At 44.6% G+C, this 15,048-nt stretch overlaps 1 protein-coding gene across 1 annotated transcript in view; it reads left to right on the top strand.

The window, feature by feature from the left end:
- grifin (galectin-related inter-fiber protein) overlaps positions 1–14,797 on the top strand; it is a 22,559-nt gene extending 7,762 nt beyond the window's left edge. The window contains exons 3-4 of the mRNA XM_043711112.1: positions 8,386–8,548; positions 14,093–14,797. Of these exons, the coding sequence (XP_043567047.1) occupies positions 8,386–8,548; positions 14,093–14,257 (328 nt within the window). The 3' untranslated portion in view covers positions 14,258–14,797. The remainder of the gene's footprint in view (positions 1–8,385; positions 8,549–14,092) is intronic.
- Positions 14,798–15,048: the final 251 nt, after the last annotated feature.

Here is a 15,048-nt window from a genome sequence, read left to right as displayed (position 1 = left end):
CCTGAGGCGGGAATTGAACCCGGGTCTCTGGCGCTGTGAGGCAACAGTGCTAACCACTGTGCCACCGTGCCGCCCAAAACCCTTTGAAGATGTTGACAGCCTTTCCATGGCAACATGACTCCGTAAATGGAGTCCACGGATGGAACGCTGGCTTCTGTGATGGTCTGGGCTGTGCACAAAACCACCTGTAGTTTCTTGTGGCAGAGCAGTTGCCATATCATGGCATTGTGCATCTAAACAGAATGCTTTCAATGGTGCCTCTGTAGAAGTTGGTGAGGGTCCTTATGAACATGCCAAATTTCCTGAACCACCTGAGAAAGAAGAGCTGTTGTTGCGCCTTCTCGACTGCTGCATCTACATGGGAAGTCTAGGACCGGTTGCAGGTACTCCAAGGAACCTGATGCTCTCCACCCTCTCAGCCTCAGCTCCATTGCTGTAAATGGGGGCGTATTCTCCTCCTTTCTTTCTGAAGTCAATAACCAGTTCGTTAGTTTTGCCGACATTGAGAGAGAGGTCGTTCTTGCTGCACCACATCACCAAGCCCTCTATTTCCCTTCTGTATTTGGACTTGCCATTGTTTGATACCGTCCTATTATGGTGGTGCATCAGCGAACTTGTAGATGGTGTTCATTCGGAATTTAGGGAACTGAAGATGCATCCTTGATGGGATGGGGGGCTTAAGTGTTGAAGTTATTGTGGAGGAGGTGCAGTTACCTATCTTCACTGGTTGCGGTCTGTGGGTCAGGAAGCTAGGGATCCAGTTGCAGATGGCTGAGCAGACTAAGGTCATGGAACTTTGAGATCAGTCGAGAGGGGGCGATGGTTTGAAGGCAGAGCTGTAAGCAATGAGGAGGAATCTGACATAGGTATCTTTGTTGTCCAGATGTTCCAGGGATAAGGTGCAGGGCGAGGGATTTGGTATCCGCTGTGGACCTATTATGTTGGTAGGCAAATTGTTGGGGAATCAATATGTGTGTATCACTCTTTTCAGCTCCTTGTCTTTTCATCTTTGCACTATCATGAGATTTATGTCAATACTGACATCAATAGAAGACAGGACACCAGTCTAGAATCAGCATTTGCAGAGAGAGGTCTCAGAACCTGCACTAGAGAGCTGTATTTGAGAACCTACAATGTACAGGTGTAAATAAAGAAGTGTTACTGTAGATAGTCAGGATTCGGAGATGCTGGTGTTGGACTGGGGTGTACAAAGTTAAAAATCACACAACATCAGGTTATAGTCCAACAGGTTTAATTGGAAGCACACTAGCTTTCGGAGCGACGCTCCTTCATCAGGGGATTGTCTGATCACCTGATCAATCACCTGATGAAGGAGCGACGCTCCGAAAGCTAGTGTGCTTCCAATTAAACCTGTTGGACTATAACCTGGTGTTGTGTGATTTTTAACTTACTGTAGATAGGGACTTTATGCACCTTACTTAATGATAAGAGCACCCTCACAGACAGACAATGTGCGGATACCCACAGCTTGAGATACTCCAGACTGGAATCTCAATGTATAGGCAGTAGGATTGGCTTAAATCACAATTTGAAAACATCTCCATATTTTGTCATTCTCTGTCCCAATTGAGATAAGGAAGGAGCAGGGACCTGAAGATCATCTTCCAGCCATCTACAGAGCTTGAGGCACTGTATACTAGTCCGGTTTTTGGAGATAGGATGATGGGAGAAATATTCTCTCAACCAGGTGGCCACTCTAAGCTCAGGTGAGTGGTCAAGAACATAACTATCTTGGGGGGATAGTGTAGTGAGAGGGGACCTTCTACAGAATTCTACTCACTCAAACTCCAGATCCATGTGTGATCTGGAGTTACTGTATGCACATGCTCAGCAGATATTCTTGGAGCAAAGATATAATTAACCCTTTATTCCACGGTGCACTTAAGTCCTTCTAATCTTGCCCATTCAAATTCATGGAGAAAGTGAGGACTGCAGATGCTGGAGATCAGAGCTGAAAATGTGTTGCTGGAAAAGCGCAGCAGGTCAGGCAGCATCCAAGGAGCAGGAGAATCGACGTTTCGGGCATGAGCCCTTCTTCAGGAATGAGGAGAGTGTGCCAAGCAGGTTAAGATAAAAGGTAGGGAGGAGGGACTTGGGGGAGAGGCGTTGGAAATGCGATAGGTGGAAGGAGGTTAAGGTGAGGGTGATAGGCTGGAGTGGGGGTGGGGCAGAGAGGTCAGGAAGAAGATTGCAGGTTAGGAAGGTGGTGCTGAGTTCGTGGGTTGGGACTGAGACAAGGTGGGGGGAGGGGAAATGAGGAAACTGGAGAAATCTGAGTTTATCCCTTGTGGTTGGGGGGTTCCTAGGCAGAAGATGGGGCGCTCTTCCTCCAACCGTCGTGTTGCTATGGTCTGGCGATGGGGGAGGTGTGGGCTCAAGTTTTGCATTTCTTGCGGTTGCAGGGGAAGGTGCCAGGAGTGGAGGTTGGGTTGGTGGGGGGTGTGGACCTGACGAGGGAGTCACGGAGGGAGTGGTCTTTTCAGAGCACTGATAGGGGAGGGGAGGGAAATATATCCCTGGTGGTGGGGTCCGTTTGGAGGAGGCGGAAATGACGACAGATGATACGATGTATGTGGAGGTTGGTGGGGTGGTAAGTGAGGACCAGTGGGGTTCTTTCCTGGTGGTGACTGGAAGGGTGGGGCTCAAGGACAGAGGAGCGGGAAGTGGAGGAGATGTGGTGGAGAGCATCGTCGATCATGTCTGGTGGGAAATTGCGGTCTTTGAAGAAGGAGCGCATCTGGGTTGTACGGTATTGGAACTGGTCCTCCTGGGAGCAGATACGGCGGAGACAAAGGAATTGGGAATATGGGATGGCATTTTTACAGGGGGCAGGGTGGGAGGAGGTGTAGTCTAGGTAGCTGTGGGAGTCGGTCGGTTTATAGTAAATGTCCGTGTTGATTCGGTCGCCCGAGATAGAAATAGAGAGGTCTAGGAAGGGGATGGAGGAGTCTGAGATGGTCCAGGAAAATTTGAGGTCGGGGTGGAAGGTGTTGGTAAAGTGGATGAACTGTTCAACCTCCTCGTGGGAGCACGAGGCAGCATCGATACAGTCATCGATGGAGTAGAGGAAAAGGTGGGGGGTGGTGCCAGTGTAGCTGCGGAAGATGGACTGTTCCACATACCCTACTAAGAGGCAGGCATAGCTGGGACCCATGCGGGTGCCCGTGGCTACTCCTTTGGTTTGGAGGAAGTGGGAGGATTGGAAAGAGACGTTGTTCAGAGTGAGGACCAGTTCAGTCAGTCGAAGGAGGGTGTCAGTGGAAGGGTACTGGTTGGTACGGCGGGAAAGGAAGAAACGAGGGCTTTGAGTCCATCATGATGAGGGATGGAGGTGTACAGGGACTGGATGTCCATGATGAAGATAAGTCTTTGGGGACCGGTGAAGCGAAAATCATGGAGGAGGTGGAGGGCGTGGGTGGTGTCCCGAACGTGGGGCGGGGGGGAGTTCTTGGACTAAAGGGGACAGGACCGTGTCGAGGTATGCAGAGGTTAGTTCGGTTGGGCAGGAGCAGGCTGAGACAATGGGTCGGCCGGGGCTCTCAGGTTCGTGGATTTTGGGCAGGAGGTAGAAACGGGCGTTGCAGGGTTGTTGGACTATGAGGTTGGAGGCGGTGGATGGGAGATCCCCTGAGGTGATGAGGTTATGGATCGTCTGGGAGATGATGGGTTGGGAACTGGAATTGTCCAGTTTAATGTTGGGGGGGGGGGGGGGGTGGATGGCGGTTTTTGCCGTTGGTTGTTAAATGGGTGGACTGTTGGAATTGAAGTGAATACCACAACATTGAGAGGAACCAGGCACCAGTATAGTCCACTGCTGATGCCTTGGCCCCATGTCAAGTTCAACCTCCTCGGAATTGTCTGTCAGAGGGAATATCAAGATGGCAGCGCTGGCAAGGCAGGCAGCATTTGGGCTACTGGGCCTGTCCACTCCAGACTGACCACTTCCTCCCTTCTTTCTTACCAATTTTGTCTTCTTTCCATTTCCTTTTATTCATCTTCTTCCTGCCAGCGGCAGTGGAAAAACACAGTAAAATACATATTTTTGCTCAAAGTGTTGTTAAATGAGAACAGTCAACAGTTAAAATCAGAAGGAAATACCTTTATAATTTGACAAATTCATTGAATTTGAATTGACAGGAATGTTGCAAACAGAAATGTAGCACTCAGTGCTAAGGTGTGAGTGTATGGAAGGGAGTCAAACTGAAAAAGACAGACCATGACACCGTGAAAGATAGCAGTCACATGTTGATGCTGCATCCAAAAGCTGACAGCATTGTCTATTCTTCAAAATCTGTAGAAAGGCTTGTTTATCACCTTACGCAAAGACATCAGATGTTGTTTGGGAAGAGTTGTTATTAAAGAGCCTTGCCGAGAGTGCCCAAGATAACAGCAGCAGCAGATTGAAGCTGAAGCATTCAGGAAATGGCAAAAAAAGCTGGAACCCTCAGCAGGTCAGGTAGTGCCTGTGGAGTAGGAGTGAATGTTAACATCGCCGATCGATGACCTTTCGCCTGGAGCGGAAGTTGAAACCAGTCTGCAGTGTAAAGCTCAGCATCACCCAATACAATAACTTCACCACCAGGAGACTGAGAGCCCCATTTATAAATGTTACAGCTAATCGATTTACTGAACGCCTGCACTCTCCTATCTTGTATATATTTTTGAATTCACTGATGTTCTGAATAGGAATCAGTGGGTTTCTGAGTGTAAACATGCCCCTAGAAAAACATGTTTCTAATTCGTTCCAGTACTCAATGCAAGAATTTGCCTATAAACAGCAGTTATGTGACTCTGATGGAGGTGGGGAGGGACCGGGTTGTGGGGTTGCTATGCAGCTTTGAGTTTGTGAACCCAGCAGAATGAGTTTGCCACGCTTTATGTCACATTAACACTGCTATCTGCTTACCATGCCTGGGAGGAGTCTCTTCATCACAGAAGTGGCAGGAGGAGGGGTGATGATCAATAAGATGGCCATCAGGTACTTTGCTCCCATGTCAAGAACTAACCTCTGAGCAGGAAGCTTGACTTTACGGGCTGCCCCTTGTTAATGCCTTGTAAATTAACATCATCCTTTTTCCTAACCCTAACCATAATGCTAACCCTAAACCTGACCCTAATTCTAACCCTAACCCTAGCTCTAGCTCTAATCCCAACTAACCCTAACTTAACCTTCACCCCAGCCCTATTCCTAATCCTAAAATGACCCTAAACCTAACCCTAAACCTAACTTTAATGCTCTTCACCCAATTAACCCTAAACCACAGGCGAGAAAGTAGCAGTCCCTATGGAAGGCAAATGTCCTCGATCTGCCCCAGTCATGGGGTGATCTGGTGTATGGTGGGGTGGAGTGGGATATTTGACAGGGGAGCTGACCACTGAGGCCATGACATTGTGTGGTCTCTGAACCCCGGGTTTCCACTGTCTGTTCCTGAAAGTCACCCACCTTACCCACTGCCCCAGGACTGTGGCAATGCTATGGTCATCAGCCTCATGTCTAAGGTACACTGTGAATGCCAGCCTCTGTTTGACCAGCAGCTTAGGGCAGGGCAGGATATCACTGTCCCAGGAAGTGAGGCACGGAAAAGCCCACCAGGTGACCATGAGTTCCTGATAGGCACAATGTCTGAGTTGGCATTTCCTTCTTGTTGTTAGTGTGAAGTATGCTCGTAGGCCCAGGAAAGGCAACAGAAACAAATCCAGAATATAAACATCCCAGGAACAGAAACAGCCCAGGAATGGTGGTTCAGCAATTGACACACACATGGTACCTGGGTTCAATTCTTTCTTTGGGCAACTGTCTGTGTAGAGTTTGCATGTTCTTCCCCGTGTCTGTGTGGGTTTCCTTTGGGTGCTCCTCCCACAGTACAAAGATGGGTGGATTGACCATGGTAAATTGCTCATAGTGCACAGGGATTTGCAGGCTAGGTGAGTTAGCTGTGGGAATTGCAGGATGGGGTTCTGTTAAATGCTCTTTGGACAGCTGGTGCAGACTTGATGGGCTGAATGTAGAGATTCTATCATTGTAAAATAGTGGAACAGAAACAAGCCATGGAGCATCAGCAGGGGACCAAGGAGGAGGAGGAGCACTAACCTGAGGGGAGAGGCCACATCTGCAGGGCTCCTCAGAATGAGTTGGTGGCATTGGAGGACCAGGGTCTTCCAACCCCCAATTTATGTAGGAACATAGCCCTTCGTGTCTGATCCACCATTCAATGAAGTTAAGGGTGATCTGTGACCTAACTCGGTATACCTGCCTTTAGCCCATACCCCTTCGCTTACCAAAAATGTATCTGTCTTAGGTTTAAAATTAACAATTGATCTAGTATCCACTGCTGTTTGTGGAACATAGTTTCAAACTTTCACTGCATTTAACTTCACCCTATCTCCCCTTTTTAGTTTCAACATGGATAATCTCGCACTTGCTTACATGGCTGTGCCCATTCACCTAGCCATTGCAGTGTTACTGTTGACATCAGTATTCGAAAAGTCAATGTCAAGATTTATGGATTCATAGATTTGTTGAACCACTTTTGCCTGAATTCATTTCAGTTGCTGACTGGCAGCATTCAGAATGGGAGACTTGATTTTCTCCTTTAGCTGTTGTGTAAAGGTGTTTAAATTGTCTTTCTCAGAGCTCTGACCCTCATAACATAGGAGTCCATGCAATAGGAGGTCAGACCATTAACACATAATTCCCCTGAAATCTTGGAAAGGGAAAATAGAAATACGTCCTGTCTTTTTTTAAACCATCACATTCACATTACAAAATACTGACAGGAGATTATAAATTCACTTTATGCAGTAGAGAATCACCACGGTGCAGAAAGAGACCATTTTGTCCATGAAGTCTGCACCAACCTTCTACCCAGATCCATCCCGCTATCTTATAATCCTGCATTTCCCATGGCCAATCGACCCTAACCTGGACATCATTGGACATTGGAAAGAAACCCACACTAACACAGGCGGGATATGGTAAACTCAATAGTCACCTGAGGGTGGACTTGAACTCAGGTCTCTGGTGCTGTGATGCAGCAGTACTACTCACTGAGTCACCACATTACATGTATGTGACCCCTTTGAAGCTTCTTTGAGACCTCACCAGATTAGACTGAGTCCACAGTTGCTTTCTCTTCAGGCAGCCACTGAAATTACATTTGCTGTCAACCTTTGACCTGGTGGCCATTTAAAATAAAAAAACACGCCTGTTATAATGAATGTTCAGTTTGTTTATTGGAGCTGTGGTCATGATAATTGTTACAGAGACTTTGAGATGAACCAGATGTCAGATCTCACTCATGAAGTCATAGAGTCATACAACATTGAAATAGACCCATCGGTACAACCAGTCCGTGCCAACCATAATCCCACACTAACTAGTCCCACCTGCCTGCATTTGGCCCATATCTTTCCAAATATTTCTTATTCATGTACTTATTCAAATGTCTTTGAAATGTTGTATCTGTATCCGCATCTACCACTTTCTCTGGAAGTTCAGTCCATACACAAACTGCTCTTTGTGTAAAAGAATTGCTCCTCATGTCATTTATACATTTTTTGCCATTCACCTTATCTATGCCATTCATGCCTTTATAGAACTCTATAAACCTCCTACACTCCAGTGACAAAAGATCCAGCATCTCCTTATAACTCAAAGCCTCTTTGAGTTATAAGGAGATATCCTGGTAATTTTTTTCTGAGCCCTCTTCAGTTTAACAATATCCTTCCTATTACAGGGCAATTAGAACTGCACACTGTACTCCAGACAAGGTCTCACCAGTGTCCTTCACAACCTCAACATGTCATCCCAACTCCAAACTCAAAGGTCTGAACAATTAAGGCAAACATGCTAACCACCTTCTGAGTTGTTCTGCTCACAATCCATGACAGCATCATAGTGGGTAGTGCTCAAATGGACTCTTTCAGAGTCATATACTGTACTAATCCAGTGAACAACTGATCCATTCAGATTTTGTCAATCCGAGGGTCAATCCATCATTCCCAGTGTGAGATATTGGTGGGAAGATTCACAGTTTCCCTCAATGTTTTGGAGCTGCGAAAAAGAATATGAGTCACAGTTGTCCATCCCACTTTAGTAGCTATTGAGTCAATCTGAAGGGACTGCCCAACTGAGTTGAATAACTTATGAGCATTCACAGCCAAAGGTTTCAAATGAATTATAATGATCAGTGCCCATGGAAACGTGCACTGACAGAAAAATAATGACAAAGGAAGTGCAGGAGCAGGATGAAAATTGCCAAGGGAAAGAAGGATATGGTTTTGTCCTTAATGAATGAGGTGATCAATTTAAAGTGAAAATTGAAGAACAGAATTACAGTCTAACTGTGTGTTCTCCACTGATAGGTTTGAAATCAATTTTGTGCGCGACAGTACTGAAGAAATAGCATTCCATTTTAACCCACGTTTTACTGAGTCATCACTGGTGTGTAATTCCTACCTGGCTAACAAGTGGGGTAAGGAGGAACGAGTCACCTCATGTCCACTTGAGGTTGAGGAGCCATTCCAGGTAAATCATCTGGCGTTTCATGCATTATTAATTTTTAAAAGAAAATGTCACTTTTGCAGCCTAGGCTTTGCTCTGGCTTATTGGAGGGAGGGTGGTTTTTATAGAAGATTGAGGCAAAGCACCTGATGTCATACTAGGATGACTGAACTGATCCTGTTCGACTGTCTCAGGCTGAATATCATTGTGCATACACTTCTGCTGATAATATGGTGGGGCCCAGCTAGGAATTTTTTTATTGTGGTGGTTAGGAAGGGTCAGGTATACCCTCCATCATATTAGAAAGATTGCCGAAGCACTGATACCTTTTGTTAAGACTTTTTGTTTAAGACTTAGCTCAAAGTCTAAACATTAGCACACATATCTCTGCACCATATTATCTCATTGGTTACTTCAGAAGTGGTGTAATATTTAGTTATTTGAGTATTAACTCTACATGCTACATGAATGTGAGGGGATCTCAACTCTGATCCTTAGTCTGTGTTGAATCAATTGAACTTTTCATAGAGTTAGATTGAAATCATAAACCATTCCATCCAATCAGGCCACACTGCCTTCATGCAGCAATGTCCTAATTTCCTGCACCTGTTCCCTTCCCATCAGCCTTTACTCCTGTCCTTCAAGCAACCTTCGAACCTATCCTTAAATATTGGCATCAGCAATTTCCACAAAGTCAACAATATTCGATTATCTTCATCCAAAGGTGGAAGAAGCAGAGTTTGTGAATAATTTTCAGGCATTCTTGATAATCAAGGGGGAACTTAAAGGTAATAAAATTGGGTAGGAGGCAGTATTATGGAGCAATCACATCAGCCAGAAGCTTATTGAAAGGCAGAGCAGGCTCAAGGGGCTGAATGGCTTACTCTTGCTCCTAATTCAGATGTTTTTATCAGAGTGATCAGAGAAAATAAACTTTTGCATTTATGTAGCACCTTTCAGGTGTGCAAGGTATCTTAAACTCTTCTGCAACCAATAACAGGTTGAAGTGTAGTAACTGTTTGGACATTGGAAACAAGCCAGCCAATCTCAACAAATCTCCCACCAACAGCAATCTGGTAGTGAGATCATCTGCTTTACATGTTCATTGAGGGATGAAATCCAGTGCCACAGTCCCATTCCCATTCTTCTTCAAATACTGTACTGGTGTCTTCAAGCTCCTTGTGAGAAAAAAGCTTAATCAGAAGTCACATGCAAGTTTCCTGATTCCATTAAATCCAATAAGAATCAGGCACAGATTCTAACATGATCCTATTCTAGATGCATAGCAGACTACTTCTGTGGCAACAAGCTTCAGTGCAGACATGGTGCAGCGATGTTGAACACTGTATTTTGCAATTGAGCATTAGATGGGAGCAATGAGAGGCTGGAGAGAGCACGGTTCTGACAGCTCCCCATTTTATCCCCTCAGGGAATCTCCTGATTTCTTTGCAAACCATGTATTGTCACAGAGCAGCTACTCTGTACAGCTCTGTAAGGGGGCAGCATCTCACCACAGGGCTATAAATTTTTCAGTGAAGGTCTGTAAATGCAACAGAAACAGAACAGGAAGGACAAATGTCTGGAGCATTTTACACGGATATATGGTGCCAAAAATAAATTAAATGCAGTAATCACTTTCACATTGACAGAGTGATTTTGACGTACGAGCAGGGCTCACAATCTTCACCAAGAGACTTACACAGATGTACAACAGCAGCTTTGGACAATTACACTCTTTAAACACTGGATTCCTCTCAATTGTTCTTAAAGCAGCTTAACTGCCAGCAGATACAAGGTAGACTGTGAACAGATTGGGCATGTATTGTATGCCATGTGGCCATATTTTGTAGCGTCTGTGCACTACTCTTCCTTCTTCTCATCCACAATTGGTGTGATATACCATTTGGTTCACTCATGTCCTTTAGGGAAGCAAGTCCTTACCCACTCCATATTATTCTAAGTCTTTGGGCCTGCCTGCTATTGGGTGTGACCGACATGTAACTACAAAGCCATGTGGACTGGGTAATTCTTAACTCTGTAATAGCCTTGCCAGGCATTCAGCTTGATGGCAATTTGGAAGAGGGACAACTGTTGGCCTTTCCAACCATGTCCGTATCTGAGAATAAATTAAAAATAAACTTTGTGTCTCAGCCAAGCAAATCATCACAGCTTCTGAAAAGATTGAGAAAATTCCCATCCAGTTGATAAATGGAGCATGTAAGTGTTCATTTCAATGATCTTTCCTGTGAAATATTTGCTAATGGTGAAGAGAAAATTCAGGCCAGGCATAATAAATCTTTTTTAACCCCTACTGTGCTAGTGTTTCCCACAGCCTCACAGCTAACTGGGCAAGAACGTTCCCCTGTTTTCCATTGAAACCTCCTTACTATATCTGAATCCTGACCATGGTTTCTGAGATCCAGCTCATCAGCATGATCCGCCCACAGGCAGCTGCATTGACAGGCTGCCTCTGGGAACCCTGTGCTACAGATCAAGAATCCACCCCAGTGTCTCCAACCTGGCCACCCACCCACTGTTTCCTACAGAGTGTCAGCAATGTTCACTGACTTCAGGCCTTCCATGAGCAGTGGGGCCTAAAGAGGCCAGGGAACAACAAATGATCGCTCGATATGAAACTGTAAGTTTCCTTTATGCTTCGAATTTCATCACAGTGCCCCTTAGGTAGTCTGCCCTAATTTTTTGTCAATTTATTTAAATAGTAAGTGAAACTCATAGCCTTCTGACACAATAACAAGCCTGCTAACAACTGAGAAGCTCGTAACTGTCTTCAGATGTTTTAAAATTGTCACAATGTGATCATTAAAGATGATCATTGTCATCTGTATGATTATTGAGATGGATTAGCGTCTTCTGCCTATTCAACATCAATCACATCACAGATATACATTGAACCAGTACCACTTTGCTGCAGGTGAAAGCCATTCACAACAAACATTTAGAACGATAAATGAAAGCCAGCCATTCAGCCTGTGATTTTAAGCACCAACAATTGCCCTATAAGAAGCTTGTCCTTCCTCCTTCATCTTCGCTTCTCCACCCAATGGTAGGTCTCACCCATGGCTTCAGAGACCCACAGTGAAGTTAGTGAAACTAGAGCAGAGATCAGATGCCCTGATGTTGGCAACAATCTGATTCATGCTGGCTATCCAGCCAGCTGAGCTAACCGGTCTCACTGGAAGAGTTGGAGTTGCAGTGGCAACATGCGTTTTCCATGGGCATCACAGTGGCTACGGGTTAGTACTGCCGCCTCACAGCACCAGAGTTTGATTCCACCTTAGGTATCTCTCTGTGCAGAGTTTGCATAATCCTCCCGTGTTTGTGTGGGTATCCTCCAGGTGCTCCGGTTTCCTCCCACAGTACAAAGATGTGCAGGTTTGCTGGAATGGCGATGCTAAATGGCCCATAATATCCAGGGATGTGTAGGTTAAGTGGATTAATCATGTGATATGCAGGGTTAAGGGGTGTGAGTCTCTTCAGAGGATCAGTGTGGACTTGACGGGCCGAATGTCCTGCTTCTGTTCTGAGGTGATTCTGTGATCACCGTGATAGCACATAGTGATGAAGAGGCTCCACACATCTGTCCATAACATGGCTGACCAGGAATCTCTCACTTACTGCCTGCCATTGGCCATTATTGGAAAGATTAAAGGGTGATCCTCAACCTGTTTATTCAGATTCTGAATGTAACAATCTTGTCCATCATGTCCTGGAGTGGGACTTGAATATGGGATCTGGTTCAGAGGCAGACTCATGATTCACTTTCCCACAAGACCCCATCCATCAATTTACAGACAACTTCATTCACTTTAGTTCACTCATTGAGGGAAGTTAGGTTCAAAAAATAGGCAGGGTATATTGCTAAATATCACAACCAAGCTGTAGATGACCTGTGATCATCACAATGGGTGATCTAACCGTTATTGAAATGAGGCCTTCAATGGAGACAGGGTGTTTTTTGTCAACCTCTGCCACAGCTTATCAAACAAAAAAGACCAAATTTCAACTGTGTTGAATGCACTGCAACATTCCCTGTGTTACCCATGACAACACCTCATTGAAAATGAAACAGGTATTATTTCCCACAAACAGAAATACTACAAACACATATTAGGACCATTAGCATCTTGGAGAGTCTCGAACCAGAAGGCATAGTTTCAGAATAAAGGGGTGCCAATTTAAGACTGAGCTGAGGAGGAATTTCTTCTCTCAGAGGATTGTGAGTCCTTGGAACTCCTTGCCACTGAGAGCTGTGGGGGGTGGGGGTTAGAGTCATTTTGTATATTTAAAGCTGAGTTAGATAGATTCTTGATCAGCAGAGGAGTCAAGGGTTATGAGTGGAAGACAGGAAAGTAGACGTGAGGAATGTTAGATCAGCCATGATGCTGTTGACTGGTGGAGCAGGCCCGCGGGATTGAATGTCCTATGTCTGTTGCTATTTCTTGTGGCTTTGTGCAGTCATTTGAAAGTGAAAGCTCATGGAGGGATTCTTCATGAGAATTGGCAAGTTCACATAGAATATCTGCTAGAAACAACTGAACCACATGACATAGGCTGGGGGGGGTGGGGGGGGGGGTGTCAGTGATGGGGGCACATTAGGCGAGATTGTTGGAGAACCTGGCATTGTTGATCAATTTTGATGCCAAACTGATAGAAATCCCCCATGGTGAGCTAAATGTGAAGGCCCCAGGCCTCAGTCCCAGGAGCCATTAGTATGTGGTAGAGCTATGCCCGACCCAAAAGCAGGGACGGGGAGGAGGATACCAGCAAATGCAATGCAAAGACTTCACACAGCATCTGACAGATCATTCCTGCTCCCGACCTATCCTCAGAAAATTTGGATACCTTAGTCTAGCCCTTTTAGGCACTCTAGGGATTTCCATCAGCTCTGGCAATCAGAGTTTCATTCCCTTGGACTTTCCCAAATTCTGAGCTCAAGATTTGCCACAGCATCCTTGACATCACATGTTTGAATGTAAAGTATATCCTCTACCTGCCTTATCCTAGAACCGCATTATGGCTCAGTGGTTAGCACTGCTGCCTCACAGTGCCCGGGACCCAGGTTCAATCCCACTTGGGGCAACTATCTGTGTGGAGTTTGCATGTTCTCTCTGTGTCTGTGTGAGTTTCTTCCCACAGTCCAAAGGTGTGCAGCTTAGGTGAATTAGCCATGCTAAATTGCCCATAGCATCCAGGGATGTGCAGAGCATGTGGATTAGCCATGGGAGATGCAGGGTTAGGGGGATGGGCCTGGGAGGGATGCTCTTCAGAGGGCTGGTATGGACTTGCTAGCCTGTTTCCACACTGTAGGGATCTATCTCATCGATACTTTGAGATTAGTAATGATGGAGACATTGGGAAGGCAGTCCCATCTGTTGGCATTGCTATCTTAATGAATCACATTTACACACAGAAGTCTGGGTTAAAATCTATCCTTCTGTAAGATAAATTCAGTGAATGTTATTATATTTCAAATTGCAATCTTAATTAATTTGAGCTAATATTCCTAGCTTCAAGATTTTCACCTATTTTGTTCTGTTTGTATGTTAGGTTGATATTTATTCTGATGAGGAATATTTTCATGTCCTGCTTGATGGGACTGCTGTTTGTCAGTTCAAACATCGCATTGAGGAACTCAGTTCTATCACCAAGATGCAGGTGCTGCATGATGTCAATGTTTCCTCAGTAGAATTTACCAAAAAAGCCTTTTGGTAATTGTCATGCGAAAGCCAGGAATGAAGAGATGCTCATATCAAATAAATCGAGATAAGAAAAGTTCGACTTTGGACACTACAGTGTTCATGAAAAGGAAAAACCTGTTTATGAACTGTCGAGTCTTATTGAAAAATTATATCAAAACAAGATCCGATTATGTTGATCCATATACGGCAGTGACCTACTTCAAAAGATCAAAAACACCAATGGCTTATATGCATTGTTGACTGAAACCTTACACTTACATTTACAACTTGTACTAGTATAACTAAAATATCCATTCAGCAAGCTGAGCTGGAGAGAAAATAAACTCCTTTTTACAGGTAAAGAAAATAAAATGTAACAAGTAGTTATTAAAATAATTATGAATTTGATGACACATTGATCATTAGACATATTGTTAAAATATTTTCCTTCACACATAAGGGGCTAGGAACAGTTTCTTATCATTATCTTAAATACAATTCTTTACAGTATATTGTGTATATGAATCAACATGTATCTCAATGATATAAAGGAATACTTTGGATTTACTTTTAACCCGTCTAAAGATTTTATTCATTCTTGAATATGGATCTCACTCACAGAGGCAGTGTTTACTATCTTTGAGAAGGTGATAGACATGACCTGCTCTTGCAGCCTTGTGGAGTCAATGTGGTGATGGTATTCCTGTTTCATACAAAATGGAAATAGAGATTGAATTGTTACATATTGTAGGTGCAGGTGTGTTCCTTGAAAGGCAGTGGTTGTTCTGTTTACCAAACAATCCCCATTCAACTATTGTATTGATT

The sequence above is a fragment of the Chiloscyllium plagiosum genome, chromosome 21 (genome assembly GCF_004010195.1).
Source record: "Chiloscyllium plagiosum isolate BGI_BamShark_2017 chromosome 21, ASM401019v2, whole genome shotgun sequence".
Lineage (NCBI taxonomy): Eukaryota > Metazoa > Chordata > Chondrichthyes > Orectolobiformes > Hemiscylliidae > Chiloscyllium > Chiloscyllium plagiosum.
The sequence above is the reverse complement of the archived record's forward strand: the minus strand, read 5'-3'. Positions and strand labels throughout refer to the sequence as shown.